At 44.7% G+C, this 23,315-nt stretch overlaps 1 protein-coding gene and 1 non-coding gene across 8 annotated transcripts in view; one reads left to right on the top strand and one right to left on the bottom strand.

Moving 5' to 3' along the window:
- The window catches only part of AKAP13 (A-kinase anchoring protein 13), a 324,907-nt gene that overhangs the window by 268,875 nt on the left and 32,717 nt on the right, over positions 1-23,315 (bottom strand). For all 7 annotated transcript variants that reach the window (XM_038746250.1, XM_038746251.1, XM_038746256.1 and 4 more), the window contains exon 2: positions 21,561-21,708. In XM_038746250.1, coding sequence (XP_038602178.1) covers positions 21,561-21,708 — 148 coding nt within the window. The remainder of the gene's footprint in view (positions 1-21,560; positions 21,709-23,315) is intronic.
- LOC119928993 lies at positions 21,793-21,930 on the top strand. Its single transcript, XR_005451137.1, has one exon. It is a non-coding gene; the product is annotated as a small nucleolar RNA SNORA7 (small nucleolar RNA).

Below are 23,315 nucleotides of genomic sequence, written 5' to 3'. Positions count from 1 at the left end.
GGGAGCCATGGGAGGCAAGAAGGCTGCCCACTGTAGGCATGACCAAGTACCAGGTGTGGGTGGGAGGAGAGCATCCCTAAGTGAGGCTCTTGGGTCAAGTGGGGCTGATCTTCCCTCCTCTCCCCCATCCAGGAAGCCTGTAACCTTTCCTTTAGACTGTCAGTTTGTTATGGGCAGGGAATGGGTCTGTTAATTCTGAGGTACTGACTCTCATTCATTCTTTTATTCATTCATTCAATTCAATCATTTTTTCTGAGTGATAATTGTGTGCATAGCACTGTACTAAGTTATTTGGAGAGTACAATATAACAATAAACAGACACATTCCCTGCCCACAATAAGCTTACAGTCTAGAGGGGAAGACAATGTAAATAAATACATTAAAGATATGTACATAAATGCTGTGGGGCTGGGAGTGGGATGAATAAAGGGAGCATGTCAAGGTGGCGTAGAAGGGAGTGGGAGAGGAGGAAAAGAGGGCTTAGTCCAGGGAGGGTATCTTGGAGGCGATATGCTGTCAATAATTCATTCATTCAGTCATATTTATTGAGAGCTTACTGTGTGAAGAGCACTGTACTAAGAGCTAGGGAGAGTAGAATATAACAATAAACAGACCCACAACAAGCTTACAGTGAATAAGGCTTGGAGGGTTGGGGGGGAGAGTTATTGTCTGTTGCTTGGAACAGTGCTCTGCACTTAGTCAGCACTCAGTACCAATAATTGATCGACTGATTGGGTGAGAGGTTCTCTGGCAGCTGTGTTGATGGGTGAGGCATATGAGATGCTTTCTACTGGACCACAACTCTGACAGCTCTGACTGGGAAGGGAGTCCACCGCCCCTACCCTCAGCATTTCTCGGGTTGGGGAGTTGGGGCCAATGGGATGTTTGGAAAGGGCAGGAGTCTAACCCCCCTTCCCTCTACCCAGTGGAAGTCTGGAGACTGATCTGGAGACAATATTGTCTGAAGACAATACAATAAGCTCACTGTGGGCAGGGAGGTGTCTCCAACTCTGTTACACCGTACTCTCCCAGGCGCTCGGCACACAGTAAGCTCTCAATAAATACCATTGATTGATTGACTGACTCCAGTAGAGGGAGTCCTGCTACCCATGAGCACTAGGGTAAATAGAAGACATTTCTCTCATGGCTCTCAAAGGGGCATCCTGATAATACGTACCCTTTTACCTGACACCAGACACGTCAGGCTCAGCAGAGGGCCAAGGTGACACATCCACCTCGTTCAAACATGGAAGCTGAGGAGTGACGCTCAGACGGAGGCACTGTTGGACCTGACGTCTGTCCTTGGAAGAAGGCTGGCTGGGGAGATTTAGGGGTGCAGTGGTGGAGAAGGGAAAACCCCAAAGAAGACCCCACTTCCAATATTTAATCCAGGGTTTCCCTTTAGACATAAACCCAGAAACCAGACATACAGCAAGGCTCGTCCACTAGACTGTGAGCTCGTTGGGAGCAGGGAACATGGCTACGAACTGGTACACTGTACTCTCCCAAGTGCTTAGCACAGTGCTCTAGAGTAAATGCTCAATAAAGACGACTGATTGATCAGCTGTACCTACCTATTCAAGTTGCCATACAATGATGGCATTTATTAAGCGCTTACTATGTGCAAAGCACTGTTCTAAGACAAGGTTCGTGGATTTGCCAGAGGGATCAGTTTATGGAGACAAAGACTTTACCTCGCTGGGTTCCTAAACTTTAGACTTAAGAGTATTTTGGAACAGAGGACAGAGAGAATGGGCAGGAAGAGGGAGCAGAGACGAAGAAGAGAGTAATAAGAAGTCAAGAATAATTCCTTAAGTGCAGGCAGCATGTCTATCACCTCTACTGTACTCTCCTAAGCACACAGTTCAGTGCTCTTCATCCAGTTAAGTGCGCAATAAATGCCACTGATCAACTGAAGAAGCATTTCAGTTCCGCAGACTGGGAAAAGCTGGAGAAGAATATCCTTGTATTTCATTTGCTAAGGACTTACACCACTACTCTCCATTAGAGTAAAATGTACTACACTGTTTTAGTCACTGTTTAGTGGCATGAAGAAACCCTTCAATTCACCCCTCTGTCTTAAAGGAATCGGTGAGCAAGATTCAACAACGCTCTGGAAAATAGAAATGTGTCAAGAAAGGAGCTGAGAAGTTTGTCCATATTCCCTTACCTATATAAAACATTTTTATAATAGCCTATCAAGTCTCTGGAATACTCATAAACTAAACATCTGAGCACTTCAGTTCTCTGTGGGCAAGTTTTTATCTGGCCTAGTTTGTTCAGGGCAAAATGACAATGGTGATTTCCTTGACAAGTCCCTACTAAGGCCTTTCTTGGATGGATAGTCTTGTAAAACATGATAAGGTACATACTTAGATTTCACATTTTTTTTAATGGCATTTATTAAGTGCTCTCTCGGTGCTAGTCACTGTACTAAGCGCTGGGGTACACAATGTCCAACGTGTTCCTGTTGCCATGCTGCTTCCAGGGGCTCACAGCCTTAATACCTATTTTACAGATGAGGTAACTCAAGCACGGAGAAGTGAAGTGACTTGCCCAAGGTCACACAACAGACAAGTGGCGAAGCTGGAATTAGAAACCAGGTCCTTTTAACTCCCAAGCCCGTGCTCTATCCACTAGGGCACACTGCTTCTCGCATCATTCATAAAGGTCTCTGTCATAATGCTAATAATAGTAATTATACTAATGATAATTTTTTAAAATGTGGTAACTAAGTGCCTACTATGTGCCAAGCACTGCACTGCATTTGTGAATGGCTTGCATCTTCTCAGTCTTCCCATTTACACTGTAAGCTCCTACAGAGCAAAACCATGCATTCTGCTCAGTTATACTCTTCCCAAGGGATTACTTCAGTGGTCCAGTACTCTCCCAAGTGCTTAGTACAGTGCTCTGCCCACAGTAAGGGTTCAATAAATACCACTAATTGATTGATTGGGTCTGCATAAAAGGGGTGCTCAGTAAATACCACACATTAGTTGATTGGGCTTGATCTCCAACAGGGCCCGGCATGCTGTTCCACATTGGCTTCATTTGTGCATAAATGAAAGGCTAAGTAGTGTCCAGGCTGGGTACAGAGTGTTAAGTGCGAATGGTTTTATTACAAGACCCAATTAAGGTCGATGCCCCCCCAACTCCATTCCAACTCCAAAAGTCTCCAACCCTGGGAGTGTTCACAGAAGGGGAAGACTTTCCTCTGGGCTCCTTATCGCTAAGCAAGAGGCACATGGAGACAAAATATTGTTGTAGCTAAACAAAGCCACTGAATGCATGAGTCAATAATTACTTCATTTCCTGTAAAGCTAATAGTGGAAAACATCCCAGCTTGGGGGATGTGGGAAGATTCACTATTAATATACAAAGACAATCGGAGCTCAGCTCCAGTAGCTATTAAAAGATGCTCTGGTAATGCACGCTGGGATGACCCGGGGAGCATCCCATGCTGCCTGTACAGTGTGGTGACCATCTGGGTCCCATAGATAATGGGGGCAAAGAAAGATAATCCAGACCTTGTATTCCTTTAGGCTTGTCAACAAAGGATGTGGTAACTTGGATACAGCTCTCTGGATAGAAGTGCTTTGGAGACACCATACTAGGAGGGCTCAGAGATGACAGAATCAGACCAGACCCCTCTGGAGCGCTCAAGTATGCAGATCTGCTCAATGTCACTCAGCCAGTCAGTCAATCGTATTTATTGAGCACTTACTGGGTACACAGCACTGTACTACGCACTTGGGAGAGTATGATAAAACAGTTAGCAGACATGTTCCCTGCCCAGAACGAGCTTAAAGTCTAGAGGGGACTTTGATACAAATAAGGTTACAGATATGTACTTAAGTTCTGGGGTCATGGGCGGGGGGAAAGACTAAAGGGAACAAGTCAGGGTGATGCAGAAGGGAGAGGGAGAAGAGGAAAGGAGAGCTTAGTCAGGGAAGACCTCTCGGAGGAGATGTGACTTCAATAAGGCACACATGGCAAGGTGATAGAGTGATTGAGTGCTTTAAAGCCAATGGTAAGGTAAGGTATTTGCTCCAAATACTTATCAATCCTTGGAAATTGATCAATCAACTGGGGAGAAACAGCATGGCCGAGAGGATACAGCATGGGATTGGGAGTCAGGAGGACCTGGGTTCTCGAGAGGATACAGCATGGGATTGGGAGTCAGGAGGACCTGGGTTCTAAACTCAGCTCTGCCACTTATTTGCTGTGTGATCTTAGGCAATTCCCTAACTTCTCTGGATCTCAGTTACTGCATCTGTAAAATGGGGATTCCATCCTCCAGCCTCCAACTTAGACTGTGAGCCCCATGTGGAACACGGACTGTGTCCTACCTGATTAGCTTGTAACTACTGCAGCACTTAGTACAGTGCCTGGTTTATTGTGTTAAAAAAAATACCATAAAAAAATCAGTGGTATTTATTGAGCACTTACTATGTGCAAAGTGTTCTACTAAGCATTTGGGAAGGTACAGTATGACAGAGTTGGGAGACACGATCCAGCCCACAAGGAGCTTACAGTCTACAGGTGGAGTCAGAAATTAGAACAGATTAGGGATCAGGGAAATAGTACAGCATAAGAATATTTACATAAGTACTGTGGGGCTGGAGGGAGTATCAGAGTACTTATGGGGCACTCAGCCAACTACAGCAGAGCTGACTAAATGCTCTTTGTGGACAGGGAATTTATCTACCAACTCTGTTACACTGTACTCTCCCAAGTGCTTTGTGCAGTGCTCTGCACACAGTAAGCGCTCACTAAATACCACTGATGGATTGAGTGATGTTTGTCTCCGCCGTCTAGACTATAATCTTGAAGTGGGCAGGGAATTTGCTACCACTCTGTTACACTGTACTCTCCCAGGTGTTTAGTACAGTGCTCTGCACAGAGTAAACACTCAATAAATACAATTGATTGACAGGTGCAGTAGGTAGGGCCGATAGAGGAAATAAAGGGCTTAGTCTGGGAAGGCCTTTATCACCACAATTGTAAACACTACCGTCGGTTTCCCCCGGGTAGAGTGTAAGCTCTTTGTGAGAGGGCACATTTGATTTTATCATTCTGTACTTCTCAAACACCTAGTCCAGGGATCCACACCAAATGGTTGTTCAGTATTCATTCGATTGCATTTATTGAGCACTTACTGTGTGCAGAGTACTGTACTAAGCACTTGGAAAGAACAATTCAGTACAAATAGAGATAATCCCTGCCCACAGTGGGCTCAAAGTCTAGAAGGGGGTAGAGACATCAAAACAAGTAAACAGGCATCAATAGCATCAATATAAATAAACAGAATTAGAGTTATATACAAATACTTAATAAAAATAAATACAATTATAAATATGGCCACATATACACAAGTGCCATGGGGAAGAGAGGGGGGTAGAGCAAAGGGAGCGAGTCAGGGCGATAGGGAGGGGAAGGGGAGCAGAGGAAACAGGGGGCTTAGTCTGGGAAGGCCTCCTGGAGGAGGTGAGCCTTCAGTAGGGCTTTGAAGTGTGATTACTACCACCATCACCCCCACTACCCCTGCCTGGTTACAGGGATGACACTGGTGCATGGGGAGGACCATGGGGTGGGAAGGAGAGACAAAGATGAATGCATCTCTATATCTACTTTCGAATTGCAGTCTGGAACATCCATAAAGCAGACAATGAATGTTCTGGTCCAACAAGAGCTCTACCCCCTCAGGGTGATGAAACACCTGGGAATTTCCAAATATCCACGACATCTGGGTCACTGGACAATAGGGCTGTTCAGATGGCTCGCAGCCTACTTCCCCAGTGCAGTCACCTGGGGATCTCTGGCTCACTCATTCATTCATTCAATCATATTTATTAAGTGTTTACTGAGAACAGAGCACTGTACTAAATGCTTAAAAGAGTACAATATAAAAGGACACATTCCCTGACCACAACAAGCTAGAGTGAGGAGAGTTAGGAATTAAGGGAAGCAGCATGGCCTAATGGATAGAGCAGGGGCCTGGGAGTCAGAAGGACCTGGGTCCTAATCCGGCCTCCACCACTTGTTTGCTGTGTGACCTTGGGCAAGTCAACTCACTTCTCTGGGCCTCAGTTACCTTATCTGTCAGTGCTTGGTCCCCTTCTGTTCTTGATCTACACTCACTCCCTTGGTGACCTCATTCGCTCCCACGGCTTCAACTATCATCTCTACGCTGATGACACCCAGATCTACATCTCTGCCCCTGCTCTCTCCCCCTCTCTCCAGGCCATCTCCATCTGGATGTCTGCCCGCCACCTAAAACTCAACATGTCCAAGATGGAACTCCTTGTCTTCCCTCCCAAACCCTGCTCTCTCCCTGACTTTCCCATCTCTGTTGACTGCACTACCATCCTTCCCGTCTCACAAGCCCGCAGCCTTGGTGTCATCCTCGACTCCGCTCTCATTCACCCCTCACACCCAAGCTGTCACCAAAACCTGCCGGTCTCAGCTACGCAACATTGCCAAGATCCGCCCTTTCCTCTCCATCCAAACCGCTACCCTGCTCGTTCAAGCTCTCATCCTATCCCGTCTGGACTACTGCATCAGCCTTCTCTCTGATCTCCCTTCCTCGTGTCTCTCCCCACTTCAATCCATACTTCATGTTGCTGCCCGGATTGTCTTTGTCCAGAAACGCTCTGGGCATGTTACTCCCCTCCTCAAAAATCTCCAGTGGCTACCAATCAATCTGCGCATCAGGCAGAAACTCCTCACCCTCGGCTTCAAGGCTCTCCATCATCTCGCCCCCTTCTACCTCACCTCCCTTCTCTCCTTCTACAGCCCACCCCGCACCCTCCGCTCCTCTGCTGCTAATCTCCTCACCGTGCCTCGTTCTCACCTGTCCCGCCATCGACCCCCGGCCCACGTCATCCCCCGGGCCTGGAATGCCCTCCCTTTGCCCATCTGCCAAGCTAGCTCTCTTCTTCCCTTCAAGGCCCTACTGAGAGCTCACCTGCTCCAGGAGGCCTTCCCAGACTGAGCCCCTTCCTTCCTCTCCCCCTCGTCCCCCTCTCCATCCCCCCCATCTTACCTCCTTCCCTTCCCCACAGCACCTGTATATATGTATATATGTTTGTACATATTTATTACTCTATTTATCTTACTTGTACATATCTATTCTATTTATTTCATTTTGTTAGTATGTTTGGTTTTGTTCTCTGTCTCCCCCTTCTAGACTCTGAGCCCGCTGTTGGGTAGGGACTGTCTCTATGGGTTGCCGACTTGTACTTCCCAAGCGCTTAGTACAGTGCTCTGCACACAATAAGCGCTCAATAAATACGATTGATTGATTGATTGATTGATTTTAAAATGGAGATTAAGACTGTGAGCCCAGTGTGGGACATCGACTGTGTCCAATCTGATTAGCTTGTGTCTAGCTCAGAACTGAGTAAACTCTCAACAAATATCATAAAAAGCAGTCAGTTGGTTTCTGGACAATTGTTCAGTCAAGGCCTTTGAAAAAACAAGTTAAATAACTTATTTTTCTATAAAGATATCCTACAGCAGCAAATGAGTATGCACTCCTGTGGAAATGACTCACTCAGATATTTTAATACACTTTTTTAAATTTGCCTAGTTGGCTAAGACAACCCTTTTTTCCTCTGGTCGAGATTAATAACAACTAAGGTGTTTATTAAGCACATATTCTGGGTCAAAAACTGTTCTAAGCACTAGGGTAATCAGGTTGGACACAGTCCCAGCCCCACATGGGGCTCACAATCTAAGTGGGAGAGAGAACATGCACTGAATTCCCATTTTACAGTTGAGGAAACTGAGGCACAGAGAAGTTAAGTGACTTGCCCAAGGTCACAATGCAAGTAAGCTGGAGAGCCAGGATTGGAACTCAGGTACTATGATTCCCAGACCCATGTTCTTAACATTATTAGGCTCTGCACTTTCCAGCGTAATTATTAGTGATTATAGTATTTTCTCTCAATTTTCTATTTTCTACTGAATTCAGTAAAAGCACTGCTTATATGTATAGTGCTCTTTTTTTCAAAGCTCTTTTGCATCAATAATTTTTTCCTCACAACATCCCTCTGAGGTAAAGGCAGGTATGATTCTTGTCAGCTGTGTGACTTTGGGCAAGTCACTTAACTTCTCTGTGCCTCAGTTACCTCATCTGTAAAATGGGGATTAAGACTGTGAGCCCCCCTTGGGACAACCTGATCACCTTGTGACCTCCCCAGCACTTAGAACAGTGCTTTGCACATACTAAGTGCTTAATAAATGCCATCATAATTATTATTATTATAAAAGAGGAAAACTGTAACTCAGAGAGAAAAAGTGTTTCGTCTAGTACTCCACAGCTGAGCATAGAACCAAGTTCTCCTAACACCCAGAAGCAGCGTGGTCTATTTGAAAGAGCAGGGGCCTGGGAGTCAAAGGATCTGGGTTCTAATCCCACTACTGCCACCTGCTTGCTATGTGGCTTTAACAAACTTCTCTGTGCCTCAGTTTCCTCAACTGTAAAAGGGGGACTTAATAGTTGTCCTCCCTCCTACTGAGACTGTAAAACCCCATGTGGGACACGAACTAATTAACTTGAGTTTCCCCCAGAGCTTAGAACAGTGTTTGACAAAGAGTAAGGACTTAAAACATTAAAAAAATAATAAACAAATACCATAATTAATAGAGAAGTAGCATGGCCTCTTGGAAAGAGCACAGGCTTGGGAGTCAGCAGACCTAGGTTCTAAACCCAGCTCCTCCCCTGTCTGCTGTGTGACCTTGGTTGTCACAACTTCACCGTGCCTCTGTTCTCTCATCTGAAAAATGGGATTAAGACTGTGCGCTCTACCTTTGTGGGACGGGGACTGTGTCCAACTCGATTGTCTCTCTTTATTGTTGAATTATGCTTTCCAAACACTTAGTACAGTGTTCTCCGCACAGTAAGCACTCAAATACGACTGACTGAATGATTATCTTCTGTATACCCCAGTGCTTAGCACAATGCCTGGCACACAATAAGTGCTCAACAACTACCATTAAAAAAAAAAAATTGCCCTCTCCTCTGCAAGGTCTATATGCCCTTGGACCTGAATCCCTTAAGCATTTTGATTCTTTCCTCAACCTACTTCATCCTTAGCAGTTTCACCCTCATCCCACCCCAGTCATAAAGCATTTCTGTGCTTATACTTATATTCTTCCATTTCCCCTACTTGCAATTTATTCTATCTTCCCTATTAGACTATAAACTCTTTGAAGGCAGGAACTGTGTTGCTGACTCTTTAGTATTACATTCCCCCAGGCCATTAGTACAGTGCTCTGCACACAATGCCGTTGGTTGATTGATTGGCATATAATAAGATGGAGGAAGCTAGAGAGCAGTCTTGAGGACAATGGTAAGGTTTCTGAGGAGCGGAGAAATAAGTGCTGAGCAGCACTGCAAGGTAATTAGTCCAGCCTATGAAATACGGACAACCGTATTTATTGGGCACTTACTGCATTGCAGAGCACTGTACTAAGTGCATGGGGGAGTACAATTCAATAGAGGTGGTAAACATCTGAACACTCAATCACCTTGCTCTCTCCTCCCTCACCTCACTCCTCTCCAACTACAACCCAGCCCTCACAACTTCACTTCTCTAATACTAACCTTCTCATTGTACCTCTATCTTGTCTATCTCACCACCGACATCGCCCACATACTGTCTCTGGCATGGAACCCCCTCCCTCCTCATATCTGATAGACAATTAATATTTCCACCTTCAAAACCTTATTGAAGGCAAATCTCCTCCAAGAGGCCTTTTCTAAGCCCTGCTTTCCTCTTCTCTCACTTCCTTCTAAATTGCCCTGACTTGCTTCCTTTATTCCTCCCCATTCCCAGCCCAACACTTTTGTACCTATCTGTAATTTATATTGACATGTCTCTACCCTTCTAGACTGTAAACTTCTTGTGGACAGGAAATGTGTCTGTTTATTGTTGTACTGGACTCAAGCACTTAGTAATTGTAATAATAATAATTCTGGTTCATGTTAAGTGCCTACTATGGGCCAGGCCCTGTACTAAGCGCTTGGGTAGATACAAGATCATCGGGTTGGATACAGTCCATGTCCCACATGGGGCTCATAGTCTTAATCCCCATTTTATAGATGAGGTGACTGAGGCCCACAGAAGTAAAGTGAGTTGCCCAAGGTCACCAAGCAGACAAGTGGCCGGGCCAGGATTAGAACCCATGAACTTCTGACTACCGGGCCGGGCTCTATCCACAATGCCATGCTGCTTAGTACCGTGTTCTGCACGCAGTAAGCACTCAAGAAATGTGACTGACTGACTGGGAAAGGGTGGAGGTTTGGAAACCAGCAAGGAAGCTGAGGCAGTAGTCTGACTGTGATATGCCCAGAGGATGAACCTGGGCTGAATACAAAGCAGCAGTGGGGCCAAGTGCAAAGGGAATGGGTCTGTGAATCAGAGGATCTAATAATAGTGGCATCTGTAAAGTGCTCACTTTAGGCCAAAGACTGTACTGAGTACTGGGATAGATACAAGATAATCGGGTATTGAATCGATTTTTCAGATGAGGGAACTGAGGCACAGAGACATGAAGTGACCTGCCCAAGATCAAACAACAGGTAAATCCTGGAGGTGGGAAAAGAACCCAGACCCATGCTCTTTATTATTATCATTATTACTAATAACGGTGATAATAATAATAATGGGACTTGTAAAGTGCTTACTATGGGCCAAGCACTGTTCTAAGCGTTGGGGTAGATACAAGTCAATCAGGTTGGACACAGTACCTGTCCCACATGGAGCTCACAGTCTTGATCCCCATTTCACAGATGAGGGAACTGAGAAAAAGAGAAGTGAAATAAATAAATTGTCCAAGGCCACACAGCAGATATACGCAGAGCTGGGATTAGAACCCAGGTCTTTCAGACTCCCAGGCTCATGGTCTTTCCACTGGGCCATGTAAGTGCTCAATAAACATGATGGAATGATTGATTGGACCAAGGTGGTAGCTATTTGGGGGGGGGGGGGGGGGGGGGGCGGGGGGGGTTCTGAGAAACACCATGGAGGAAGAACCAGCCAGATTTGAAGGCTGAAAGGCAATGTCAAACAAGAAAATTTTCAGAGGGAGGCCGATTGGATGAGGAGGGCCTCAATCCAGCACTTAGAACAGTGCTTTGCACATAGTAAGTGCTAAACAAATGCCATTATTAATGACCAGATGACCTACTTTGGGTAACGCTTGATGCTGCAATCTTATTGTCAGTGGCGACTGGAATTATCCTTAAACCCATCGTAAAAATGACCCACCGTATCTCTGGGGTGAGCTCTGTGTTCTGGAACCTAAATTTATTGTGGCACCAAACGTACCATGGAGCAGAGAGAGTTCTCTCTTAAATGTTAATTAACAAGCATGGCTTAGTGGAAAGAGCCCGGGCTTTGGAGTCAGGGGTCATGGGTTCAAATCCCAACTCTGCCAACTGTCGACAGCTGTGTGACTCTGGGCAAGTCACTTAACTTCTCTGTGCCTCAGTTCCCTCATCTGTAAAATGGGGATTTGGACGGTGAGCCCCCCGTGGGACAACTTGATCACCTTGGAACCTCCCCAGTGCTTAGAACAGTGCCTTGCACATAGTAAGCGCTTAATAAATGCCATCATAATAACGAGCTACCTGTCAGTTACAAGACTCAGATTTGACGGTTTTTCTCCTTGACACCATTTAGGTATGAGACCCTTACCGTGCACGTAAATGATAAACTGACCACTCAAGGAACTGCGCCCAATAATACACATGCTAAGTCTAGGTCTTATTATACTTTTATTATACTTATTATACTTTATATACTTATTATACTTTTGCATTTAGAGTGTAAAAGTGGGAAGCATCATGGTTACTGGAAAAAGCCTGGGCGTCAGAGGACCTGGGTTCTAATCCCGGCTCCGCCACTTACCTGCCGTGTGACCTTATATCTACCCCGGAGCTTAGTACAGTGCTTGGCATAAAGCAGGTGCTTAAATACTCATTCTAAGCAGCATGGTTTAGTGGATTCTAGACCGTGAGCCCACTGTTGGGTAGGGACTGTCTCTATATGTTGCCAACTTGTACTTCCCAAGCGCTTAGTACAGTGCTCTGCACACAGTAAGCGCTCAATAAATATGATTGATTGATTGATTGATAATAATAATAATGGTATATGTTAAGCGCTTACTATGTGCCAAGCACTGTTCTAAGCGCTGGGATGGATGCAAGGTTATCATGTTGTCCCATGTGGGGCTCCCAGCCTTAATCCCCATTTTACAGATGACGTAACTGAGGCCCAGAGAAGTTGTGACTTGCCCGAAGTCACACAGCTGACAAGTGGCGGAGCCAGGATTAGCACCCACGACCTCTGACTCCCAAGTCCAGGCTCTTTCCACTAAGCCACGCTGCTTCTCCTAGGAGACTGGTGGTGTGAGGTAAGATTTGGAAATCATCTGCATATCCACGTTACCACATAAGATCCCTAAAAGAGTGAGTGTAAAGTGAAAAGCAGCGTGGAATAGTGGATAGAGCACAAGCCTGGGTGTAGGAGAATGTAGTTCCTATTCCTGCACCTGCCACTTGCTTTCTATGTGACTTGTGTCTCAGTTATCTCATCTGTAAAATGGGGATTCAATATTTGTTCTCCTCCTACTTAAGACTGTAGCTCTAGATCCTTCTAGTCACATGGCCACATCATCACTGGGGATTCTAATGCCCTGTCACAAATTGGACTTCCGTACTAGTTTCAAAACTTGTGTCGGGATCATTTACTGGATGATCGCATGGCCAAGTGGACAGAGCGTGGGAGTCAGAAGGACCTGGGTTCTAATCCCAGCTCCACCACTCATCTGTTGCGTAACCTTGGGCAAGTCACTTAACTTCTTTGTGCCTCAGTTATCTCATCTGCAAAATGGGGATTAAGACCTCGAGCCCCAGGGGAGGCAAGGACTATGTAACCTGATTAGCTTATATCTTCCCCAGAGCTTACAACAGTGCTTGATGCACAGTAAGTGCTTCGCAAATACCATCATGATTATTTTACAATTCTTATGTTATATTGTACTCTCCCAAGCGCTTAGTAGTGCTGTGCGCAGAGTAAGCACTCAATAAATGTAACTGAATGAATGAATTTACCTCCCTCCCCTCCGCCGCCTGTTCTTCCTGTTGAGTCTGGGTAGCAGTGCCAATACATTTAAAGGCAAGCAGCCAACTATTACCCTCTTTTCCCTGCCCCATTGTTATTTCCAACCACCGGGAGAAAAAAGGGCGGCATACTTGGGCTTCGAATCCCTACGGACTGCCAGACGCCTCAGAGCAGACAGGAGCGGAGATGAATCCCACTGCACACTTGGCCCGGGCAGAGGAGCTGACCCTTTTTTTGGAAGGACAAAATACAGTGTTTAAACATGACGCCCGGAGGAATATTTTAAAAGCCACACCCATGGGCAGAAACAGCAGCTACAGCCCCATCTGGGAGTGTGATCTGACACACAGTTGCCAAGAGGCGGTCACACTGGTTGTGAACAGACAATTCAAGCCATGATACACCCCTACTGAGCCTTTCCAGTTCCTCCGCTCTGTTTACCTGTGGTGAGGAGAGTGAAGGAAGTGACTTTCCTCTGGTGGCAGTGACTGCAGAGAGGCTAGATCCAGGCCCTTAGAATCCTTATAATAATAATGATGTCTGCTAAGTGTTTACTATGTGTCAAGCACTGTTTTAAATGCTGGAATAGATACAAGCTAGTCAGGTTGGACACAGTCCCTGTCCCACATGGGGCTCACAGTCATAATACCCATTTTACAGAAGAAATATCTGAGGCTCAGAGAAGTTAAGTGAATTGCCCAAGGTCCCACAGCAAACAAGTGGTGGAGCCAGGACTAGAACCCAGGTCCTTAGAACAGTGCTTGACACAAAGTAAGCGCTTAACAAATACCATCATTATTATAGTTGAAGAATAAAATGGGGGAGGAGACTGGCAACAGGCACAATCAATCATATTTATTGAGCGACTGTGTGCAGAGCACTGTACTAAGCGCTTGGTAGAGTACCTTGCAACAGAGTTGGTAGACACGTTCCCTGCCTGCAAGAATAAGGAAAGATGAAATAAACATATTAATAGAGGATCCTGATGCTATAAATACGGTATGAGCATCAGGATTTCAAGCACCTCAGGCCAGTCACAGGGGTCCCAGATGCAGTCTCAATGATGGCCTTCACTATGCTCCAAAGTTGACAAGGTCTCACGCTAAGGCCACTTCTTAAATTTGTTCTGTGCTGGAGAAAAGGATGATGAGAATTCTGCACAAGCAGGGTGTATTTTATTTCTTCTTCTACAAGGTCTTTCTCCAGCTTCACTCCTCTTCGACCCCACCCAAACCTTCAATAAATACTATAACTACTATAACCAACCACCACCACCATCAGCAGCCCTTCAATTTGCGAGCTGAGTTGCCCAGTTATCTCATGGGATCAACCTCCTCTCTTGAGCATGATCAGTTTCTGATCAGGTTAGAAGAAGCATCCAGAAATGAAACCTTATTCCCTCACCTTCCCAGTGTCCTGAGCACCACAGATACAATCAGCTGTTCTACTGGTTCCACATGAAAGCAACTCAAAACAGTGGGGGATAAAATACGAAATAGGTAAGAAAATGTACAATTTGGTGAACTACGACATTCCCAGGAACAGATGCTAAAGAAAGTGTGAGGTCAAGCTCATTACACAAAGTGAAATGAAATGCTTTGGCTAGCAAGATACAGCCTAGCTAGGCTGAGAATTGCCAAGCGGGCCACTTTAGAGGAGGAGGAAGATTATTCTGATGCTCGGTAGAGAGCTAGGGAACTCAAAGCATCCAAATAACAGGAGTTGATCACTTGTTTTTTTTTTAAGAAATTGCCCATTATGGTCATAAGGCTTCACAAGCAATACTCCCAGGCCCATGCTCTATCCACTACACCAACCTGATGACTGTGCTTCCGTAAACTGGCCTTCACTTAGGAGTTACTTTCTGGATTTATAACCCACTAGGAAATAGAGAAGCAGCGTGGCTCAGTGGAAAGAGCATGGGCTTTGGAGTCAGAGGTCATGGGTTCAAATCCTGGCTCCACCACTTGTCAGCTGTGTGACTTGGGGCAAGTCACTTAACTTCTCTGTGCCTCAGTGACCTCATCTGTAAAATGAGGATTAAGTCTGTGAACCCCCCCATGGGACAACCTGATCACCCTGTAACCTCCCCAGTGCTTAGAACAGTGCTTTGCACATAGTAAGTGCTTAATAAATGCCATCATTAAAATGGAGGATTGCACTCACACTGAGCTATTAGATGCAACGCCTCTTGGGCCGTGAGCCCCATGAGGGACAGGAACTGTGTCTGTCCTAATTAACTTTTACCTACCCCAGTGCTTAGAAAAGTGTATGACACCTATAAATGCTTAACAAACACCATTTAAAAAACAAAAGAAAAGAAAAAAACTCTGAAAAATATAGAACAGTGCTTTGCACATAGTAAGCGCTTAACAAATACCATTATTATTATTATTATTATTATATAAAACTTAGTTCCCAGTCAGATAACCATCTGTGGAGGAAGTCTACCAAAAATCAATTTTATCACCAATCCTTCATTTTTAAAAGTGCTACCTGAATATGTTCTTCAAAAAAAAAAGCAATCTTTAAACAAAATAAACCTTAGTACAGCATTTAGTACAGTGCCTGGCACATAGTAAGTGCTTAATAACATTTAAAAAGTTAAGCCTATATTAAATGCCTAACTCTTCCTTTCACAAAATATTTTCCCTTTCAGATGTCAATTTAACTTATTGCCAATCTCTCCAAATCACTGCATCATCTCTTGGTGGGTGGTTTTTTCTCATTTGTTTGTTTGTTTGTTTTGGTAGATCTGTTCAGTGAAACTTGTTTGACTAGTTCTGCACACTCTTAGTCGCCAGTTCATTGCAGTTGTAGTTGGCTGAAATTCCTGGGAGAAAAATAGCAAAATGACTTTGTAAAAATATCTCCAGCCTTTTCTCTTCCTTGCAAGCCCATTTATTGGACAGGTAGGAGAAAATAAAATGGGCAATTCTATCTCATTGGACAGATGTATTTTCCTAATTCCCACCTCCACCCCTACAGTATTCCTTTATTCTCTTCAAAGAGCTACAGTGTTTTCTGAAGTAATGTGTGCTTAAACCAAAGACAACCTTCTCTTGGCCCTGAGACCCAAACATAAGCAGTGCTGGATCTGTCATTGCAGTAATTGCCTAGGTAACAGGACAAACAGATGAAGAGATAATTACAGATCCATCTCACGATGAAAAAGGAGAGTATCTGGGCCATAATGGAGAAAGGCTTCTTTAAGAGGGAGCAATGTACCAGTCAGAGGATTAGGGTGAAAAAACAAAATTGTCACTTCCCTTTCCCTCTGGGTTTCTTAAGTACATTTAAGTATCTCACCCTCAAAATATATCCCAAGTGCACTTTTAATGCAATCTCTCAGATGGATGTTTTCTCCCACATTCCTGTCTTGACAATCTTTGAAATTATAGCCCCATATAAGCATGCAAACAGCCGATAGAAATGTTCTCTGTTGGAATCAATTTCTTTAACTTTAATTTATTTGTTTACTTCACTATTGTTCATTATGACTTTGCATAAGCTACATAATTCCTCTCTCTTCCGGGTGTTTATAGCTTTCCAATATGTGCTCTCTCTCCTGTAACCACGTCAGAGCCAAACTCAGCAAAAAACAGAGAGCTCAAACACTGGAATCTTCCATGCCTGAAATCATTTGAGATGCTCCCCTCTTGACACCCCACTGTTCGGTAGAAGCCTGCACTTCTCTTTCCTAAGCCACAGTCCTGCCTACAAGTATTCAGCCATTTTTTTAAAAAAGAGGAGCTGCAGGGTGAAGCCCTGCTTGGTCGATTAAATCAATGTGGTTCACAATCACTTCCCTAAAAGCAAAAGCCATCAATCAGCATACAAGATCTTAAACCTAAAGCTGGAGCCCTTAAAAAAGTTGCCCACTTGCTGACAATGTTAGGTGGAGTAGAGACAGAGCATATAGTAGAGAGAGGGCAGGTTTGAGTTTGAGTGTTTGGCCTGGTTCTAAAATTTTCTTCAAATTTCTCTGTTTATATTTCTTTCTCCTCCATCGACACTGCCACCCAATTCTGCCTGGAAGTGGAAAGCGATGAATCACAATCTGCATTGCACAGGTGGGTATAAAGGAAGAGAAAGGCAAAAGGAAAGGAAATGGGAGCCACAATTAGACGAGAATACAGACCTGGAAGACATGCTGTATCCTCTAAATGTTTATCCCCCAAAAGCACAGCTCTGTTTGCAAAGAGATCCAGAGGAGAGATCCAGTTTTATGGGACTTTGTTATTGTAAAGGCCTCAGAACAGTTTAGAGTGTTTGTGACTGACTGGAAGGGTGCCGGGGTTTCAACGGACTGGGACAAGAGCAGTAGCGTAGCCAATCAGCAAGCAGGACCTGTCTCAATATTCCACCGGACTTATTATTTTCTGATGCAAGGTCAGAGAAGCTGAATTGACTCAAACATTTTCTCCCATATCTGCCTACACCAGCCAGAAGTGTAACATTAATAATAATTATGATATTTGTTTATCAATCATATTTATTGAGTGCTTACTATGTGCAGAGCACCACTCTAAGCACTTGGGAGAGTACACACAACAGAATTAGCAGAAACGTTCCCTGACCATAATGGAGTTACAGTCTAGAGGAATGAGTTTACAGTACGGCATTACTTTGTGCTAAGCACTGTTCTAAGGACTGGCATAGATACAAGGTAATCAGGTTGGACCCTGTCCCTGTCCCACATGGGGCTCATGGTCTTAATCCCCATTTTCCAGATGAGGGAACTGAGGTTGAGAAAAGTTAAGAGCCTTGCCCAAGATCACACAGCAGACAAGTGGTAGAGCCAGGATTAGAACCCAAGTTGTCTGACTCCCAGGTCCTTGATTTTTCTACTAGGCAAACAATTAATAGTATTTAGTGAGTGTCTGTGTGCAAACCACTAAACTAAGAGCTTGGAGAACGAATATAATACAGACAAAAGAAATTATTCCCTGAAGGTGCTTACATTTTAAGAGTTTATAAAATCTCCCCAGAACCACCCTCTCTGTTTTATATACCAAATCCCCTGGGCAGGGTTACGGACTATGAAAACACCCAGTTATCAATGACACATAATAAATGTTTAGCAATGGTGATATTCTCTGACACCTTATAGAGAGCAGACTTCTACCTCATATTAATCTATTCTTAAATGGCATGCATTGGTGGAAGGGGAAGACGCCATCTAGGGGCTTGCAGTTTGAAGAAGGTAACATAAATAATCTTTGCAAAAGAAATTACAACTAATCCTGAAATGACAGCCGTGTTTATTTTCCCTAGACCTCCTTGGGAGAAATAGTCCCAGCAGCTGTCAAAAGTTCACAGCGACTTTGGATTTCAACCGCAACCACTCGAGGGCACTTACTGCAAGTGGAATTAGGATGGGTGAATTTAAAGTAACTCTTTTCTTTCTGTCTGTTGTGATCTGTGCACCTCTCTGGGTGCCTGATACAGAGCTTAGTTGAGCAGCTGTGAGGATGCCCGACATAAAATACATCAGCCAACCCGTTCCCCCTCAAAACTTCATTAGTGGTCTCAATATTTAGGCAACCTAGGACGAGGAGACATTGGTGACGGTCCCCATGTAAACGGCAGAAATTTTCACTGCCACACACTTCCCAGATGATAGGAGTCTCCAACCCATGCAAGGCTGCAAAACTCAAGTAGTACAGCACACCCAGTTTTCCTTTAGTACAAAGATTGTTGGCAAACTTCGTTCTATGAAAAACCAGCACTGTAATGTTGACCCATGCCAATGCCATAGGCACCCCAACTAATGATGGGGTTTGTTAAGTTCTTACTATGTGTCCAGCACTGTACTAAACATGGGGCTAGGTTCAAGATAATCAGATTAGACACAGTCCCTGTCCCACATGGGGCTCACAGTCTAAACAGAAGGGAGAAGGGGTACTGAATTCCCATTTTGCAGATGAAGAAACATAGGCACTGAGAATTGACTTGCCCAAAGTCACAAAGCAGAAAGGCTGCAGAGCCAGAGTGAGAACCCAGGTACTGTGAACCCCAGGCCCGTGCTGTTTTCAGTAGGTCACACTAAATAATCTTGTTCTTTTGAAAGAACATCACCTAAGTCCCCAGCCATGTTCTATCACTATGTGTACTGAAAACCTGCATTATGGCTGAACTGAGTGTGCTGTACTGCCTTCCCAGGGGCATTGTGGGAGGAAACATGCAGTGTGGCCTTTTCAACAGAGAAAGAGCCTGGGAGTCAGAGGATCTGGGTTCTAATCTCGGCTCAGCCACTTGTCTATTGTGTGACTTTGGCCAAGTCACTTCATTTCTCTGTGCCTTAGTTGCCTCATCCGTAAAATGGGGATTAAGACTGTTAGCCCCAGGTGGGACAGGGACTGTGTCCAACCTGATTAACTTGTATCTGTCCCAGGGCTTAACACAGTGACTGGCCCATGGTAACGCTTAACAAATACCATTAAAAAAAAATCAAGCTGCTTTGTTTTTTTCTTTCTCCTCAAAGGAAAAAATGCATTTGTTGTTTACTTACCCAATGATTCTGATTTTCTAAATAATAATAATAATTATGGCATTTGTTAAGCGCTTATTATGTGCTAAGCACTGTGAGCCTTATTTCCCATCCTGATGACAAAACAGACAAATTGAAGGAAAGTGTTGGGTTTTCACACTTGGAAAAGTTCCAGTTACAGCCTGGTTTCAGATTATCTTCCCCACTCAAATTCTTACCTTTATCAGTGGGCCCGAGCATAGGTTCCAAAACATTTTGAGTAAAGGGGAAAAAGGAGGAAGTAACTTCAGGTGGCATGGAAGCAATTCTTGAAGGAAATAATAATGATAATAAAACAAGTCCTTCTTGTGTGCCAAGCACTGGGCTAGCCCAGTTCAAGCACCTTGATTGCCCTTAAGCATGGGGTACATGCAGGATAAGCAGATTGAATGCAATTCCTATCCCAAATGGGGCTGAGAGGGAGAGAGAGAGAGTGGGAGAGAGAGAGGGAAAGAGAGAAAGAGAAAGAAAGAATAAGTATTTATCCCCATTTTATAGATAAGGGAAGTTAAGGCCCAGGTCACCCTGCAAGCAAGCAGTGAAGCCAGGACGAGAGTTAGGTTTTCTGACCCCCAACCCCAGGTTCTTTCCAATAGATGGATCTGCCTGGTCAGAAAGGCTCATTTTTGTTTTATTTCAACACCACTCGGAAACTCTTAGTTCTTTCAGTCCTGCTTGGAACTCTCAAGTCTTGTCTGCGATCAACAATATCCTTAATTCAGAGGATCTTCACTACATGATAACTATTAGTGCCATTGGCAGTGTGAAGCAGTGTGGCATAGTGGTAAGACCATAGGCCTGGGAGTCGGAGGTCCTGGGTTCTAATTCAGGCTCCACCAGTTCTCTGCTGTGTGATCTTAGGCAAATCACTTCACTTCTCTGTGTCTCAGTTCTCACATCTGCAAAATGGGAATTAAATATCTCTTCTCCCTTCTAGACTGTGAGCCCCATGTGAGATATGCTTATCTTGTATCTACCCCACGGCTTAGTAATAATAATAATAATAATAATGATATTTGTTAAGTGCTTACTATGTGCCAAGCACTGTTCCTAAGCACTAGGGTAGATACAAAGCAATCAGATTGTCCCACATGGGGCTCACAGTCTTAACCCCTGTTTTACAGATGAGGGAACAGAGGCACAGAGAAGTTAAGTGACTTGCCCAAGGTCACACAGCATACAAGTGGTGGAGCAGGGATTAGAACCTATGACCTCTGACTCCCAAGCCAGTGCTCTTTCCACTAAGTCATGCTGCTTCTCAGTGCTGTGCTTCTAGTACAGTGCTTGGAATATAGTAAGAGCTCAACAAAAACCACAGCTAGTGTTGGCAGACTAAGGAATGGGCTGCAGGTAGGGATGGAGAAAACTATGAAGGAGAGGAAGAAAAGGAATGAGAAAAGATGAAGAAAAGGTCCTCTACTGGTTTGAAAGGAGCCAAGGAATGTTGTAGTATTTGTTAAGTGCTTCCTATGTGCCTAACTCTGAACTAAGCGCTGGGGTAGATACAAGATAATCAGGTCAGACACAGTCTCTGTTCCACACGGGACTCAGGTTGGCTGGTCTATACCAGAGTCACAGGAGTTATAGAAGGCTGGCCGACCGTGTCTCGGCTACTGTCTTTCTCTGTAGGGGTAAGGGCTCTCCCTTCTGTGTCATCTGTGCACTTGGTTCTTTAAGCACTTGATGTTCACCCCACCCTCAATTCTAAAGCACTTAAGGACAGATCTGTTTTTTTAATGTCTGTCTCCCCCTCTAGATCATAATCTCCTTGTGTGCAGGCAACGTGTCTTCGGCCTCTGATGGATCTTAATCTCCGAAGCACTTATTACAGAGCTCGGCACACAGTAAGCACTCAATAATCTTACTGATTGACCGACTGATTTTGAGTACTTACCAGGAGCTATGGTCTCCAACGTGTCAGGGTTAACTTTGCGAGTGCTTGTGTAATGGTGGAGAGAGGAGCCAGAAAACACTAAGTAGAAAACTACATCATCTTCAACTTTGTCCTCTTCCGCCAGCAACACTGTAACCACACAGTCACCCTAGGAAGGGAAGAGAGACACCATGTCAAAAATCATATGCCAATTCATCATACCGCTTTATTAAGCACAGTACAGCCTGCCAATCCCCTCTCAGGGTCGCACTTGGAGAGTTTCCAGTACCCTACCAGTCTCGGCTATGGGAGGGAGAGTCAAGCAGAGGCATACCAATTCCATTCCTAGCTTGGGCAGTAGCTGGTGAGTGGAAGGCAATCTGCTACAAGTCAAAACTCACCCGTGCTGGGCAGCAGTGGCATGGGAAAGAGTTGAGGGCAGAAACTCAAGTTGACTGCATGCAAGGAGACTACTGTAAACCACTTTCTCTTCCTCTTCCTCCACTTGCTCTCTCTTCCTCCCTCCAGGCTCATATCTCCTCCTGCCTTCAGGACATCTCCATCTGGATGTCACCCTGCCATCTATAACTCATTTTTTACAACTCACGATTTTTTGTTTTGAGCACAAGGTAAGGGATTCTAGTTAGGGATGAAGACTTCCAATGGCCGATAGGCCCAAGAGATATCATTTGTCATCTTTTCGGGCCTGGTTGGAAACTCTCAGTTCTTGTCAGAGACCCAGAAGGACTAAGACTCTGGGGCCAGCTGGAAAACGATATCCCAACCTCCCCTGTATGGCACTTCCCCAGGAGTGGTTGGGTGAAATTCTAAATCTAGGCCTCAGAGCATGGCTTTGAGGCACGCTGCAATTCTCATCTTTCCCCTGTTCATATTTATTCATAGACCACTGTACTAGGTCCTTGGGAGAGTACATAGTAGAGAAGCAGCGTGGCTCAGTGGAAAGAGCATGGGCTTTGGAGTCAGAGGTCATGGGTTCAAATCCCGGCTCCGCCAATTGTCAGCTGTGTGACTTTGGGCAAGTCACTTAACTTCTCTGGGCCACGGTTACCTCATCTGTAAAATGGGGATTAAAACTGTGAGCCCCACGTGGGACAACCTGATCACCTTGTATCCTCCCCAGCGCTTAGAACAGTGCTTTGCACACAGTAAGCGCTTACCAAATGCCATCATTATTATTATTATTACGTACTGAGAGTTAAGATGTGGTTTTTCACTTTGAGGAGCTTGTCACCTAAATGGGGCAGATTTGTGGGGAATCCTGTCACCCTGAAGCCCAGGAAATCACAAGCCTGTGTCCCACTCTCAACCTTAAAATACTGCAGGTCTCACATGGAAATCTCAGCAAGTCTATCAGGCCAGTGGCTGGCCTTTTTACTGTTCTAACAGAGAAAGATTTACCAGGGGAGGATTCATTCATTCAATCATATTTATTGAGTGATTACTATGTGCACAGCACTGTACTAAGCACTTGTGAAGTGGGAACCAATTGCACCTTTGTGGAAGTGATATCGTATAGATGGGGTCACTTCAGGAGGTTTCAGTTCCTAGGACACCCTCTTTGGCTCAGAGGGTTTTGCAATATGCTTATTGCATAAGCTTCCCTGCTTTTCTAAGAAAGAAAGTGAGTGGCTTTTGAAAGTTAATTGCTTTTATTCCAAGCTCGGTTAATGAGTGGCGAGCTCCCTGGGCAAGAACTTCCACTTAGATACTCAGCTTCATCTGGGCAGGGACTGTGTCCGATCCAGTTATCTTGTA

This window comes from Tachyglossus aculeatus, chromosome 5, assembly GCF_015852505.1.
Source record: "Tachyglossus aculeatus isolate mTacAcu1 chromosome 5, mTacAcu1.pri, whole genome shotgun sequence".
Lineage (NCBI taxonomy): Eukaryota > Metazoa > Chordata > Mammalia > Monotremata > Tachyglossidae > Tachyglossus > Tachyglossus aculeatus.
Note: the sequence above shows the minus strand (reverse complement) of the source record. Positions and strands in the feature narration are given on the sequence as shown.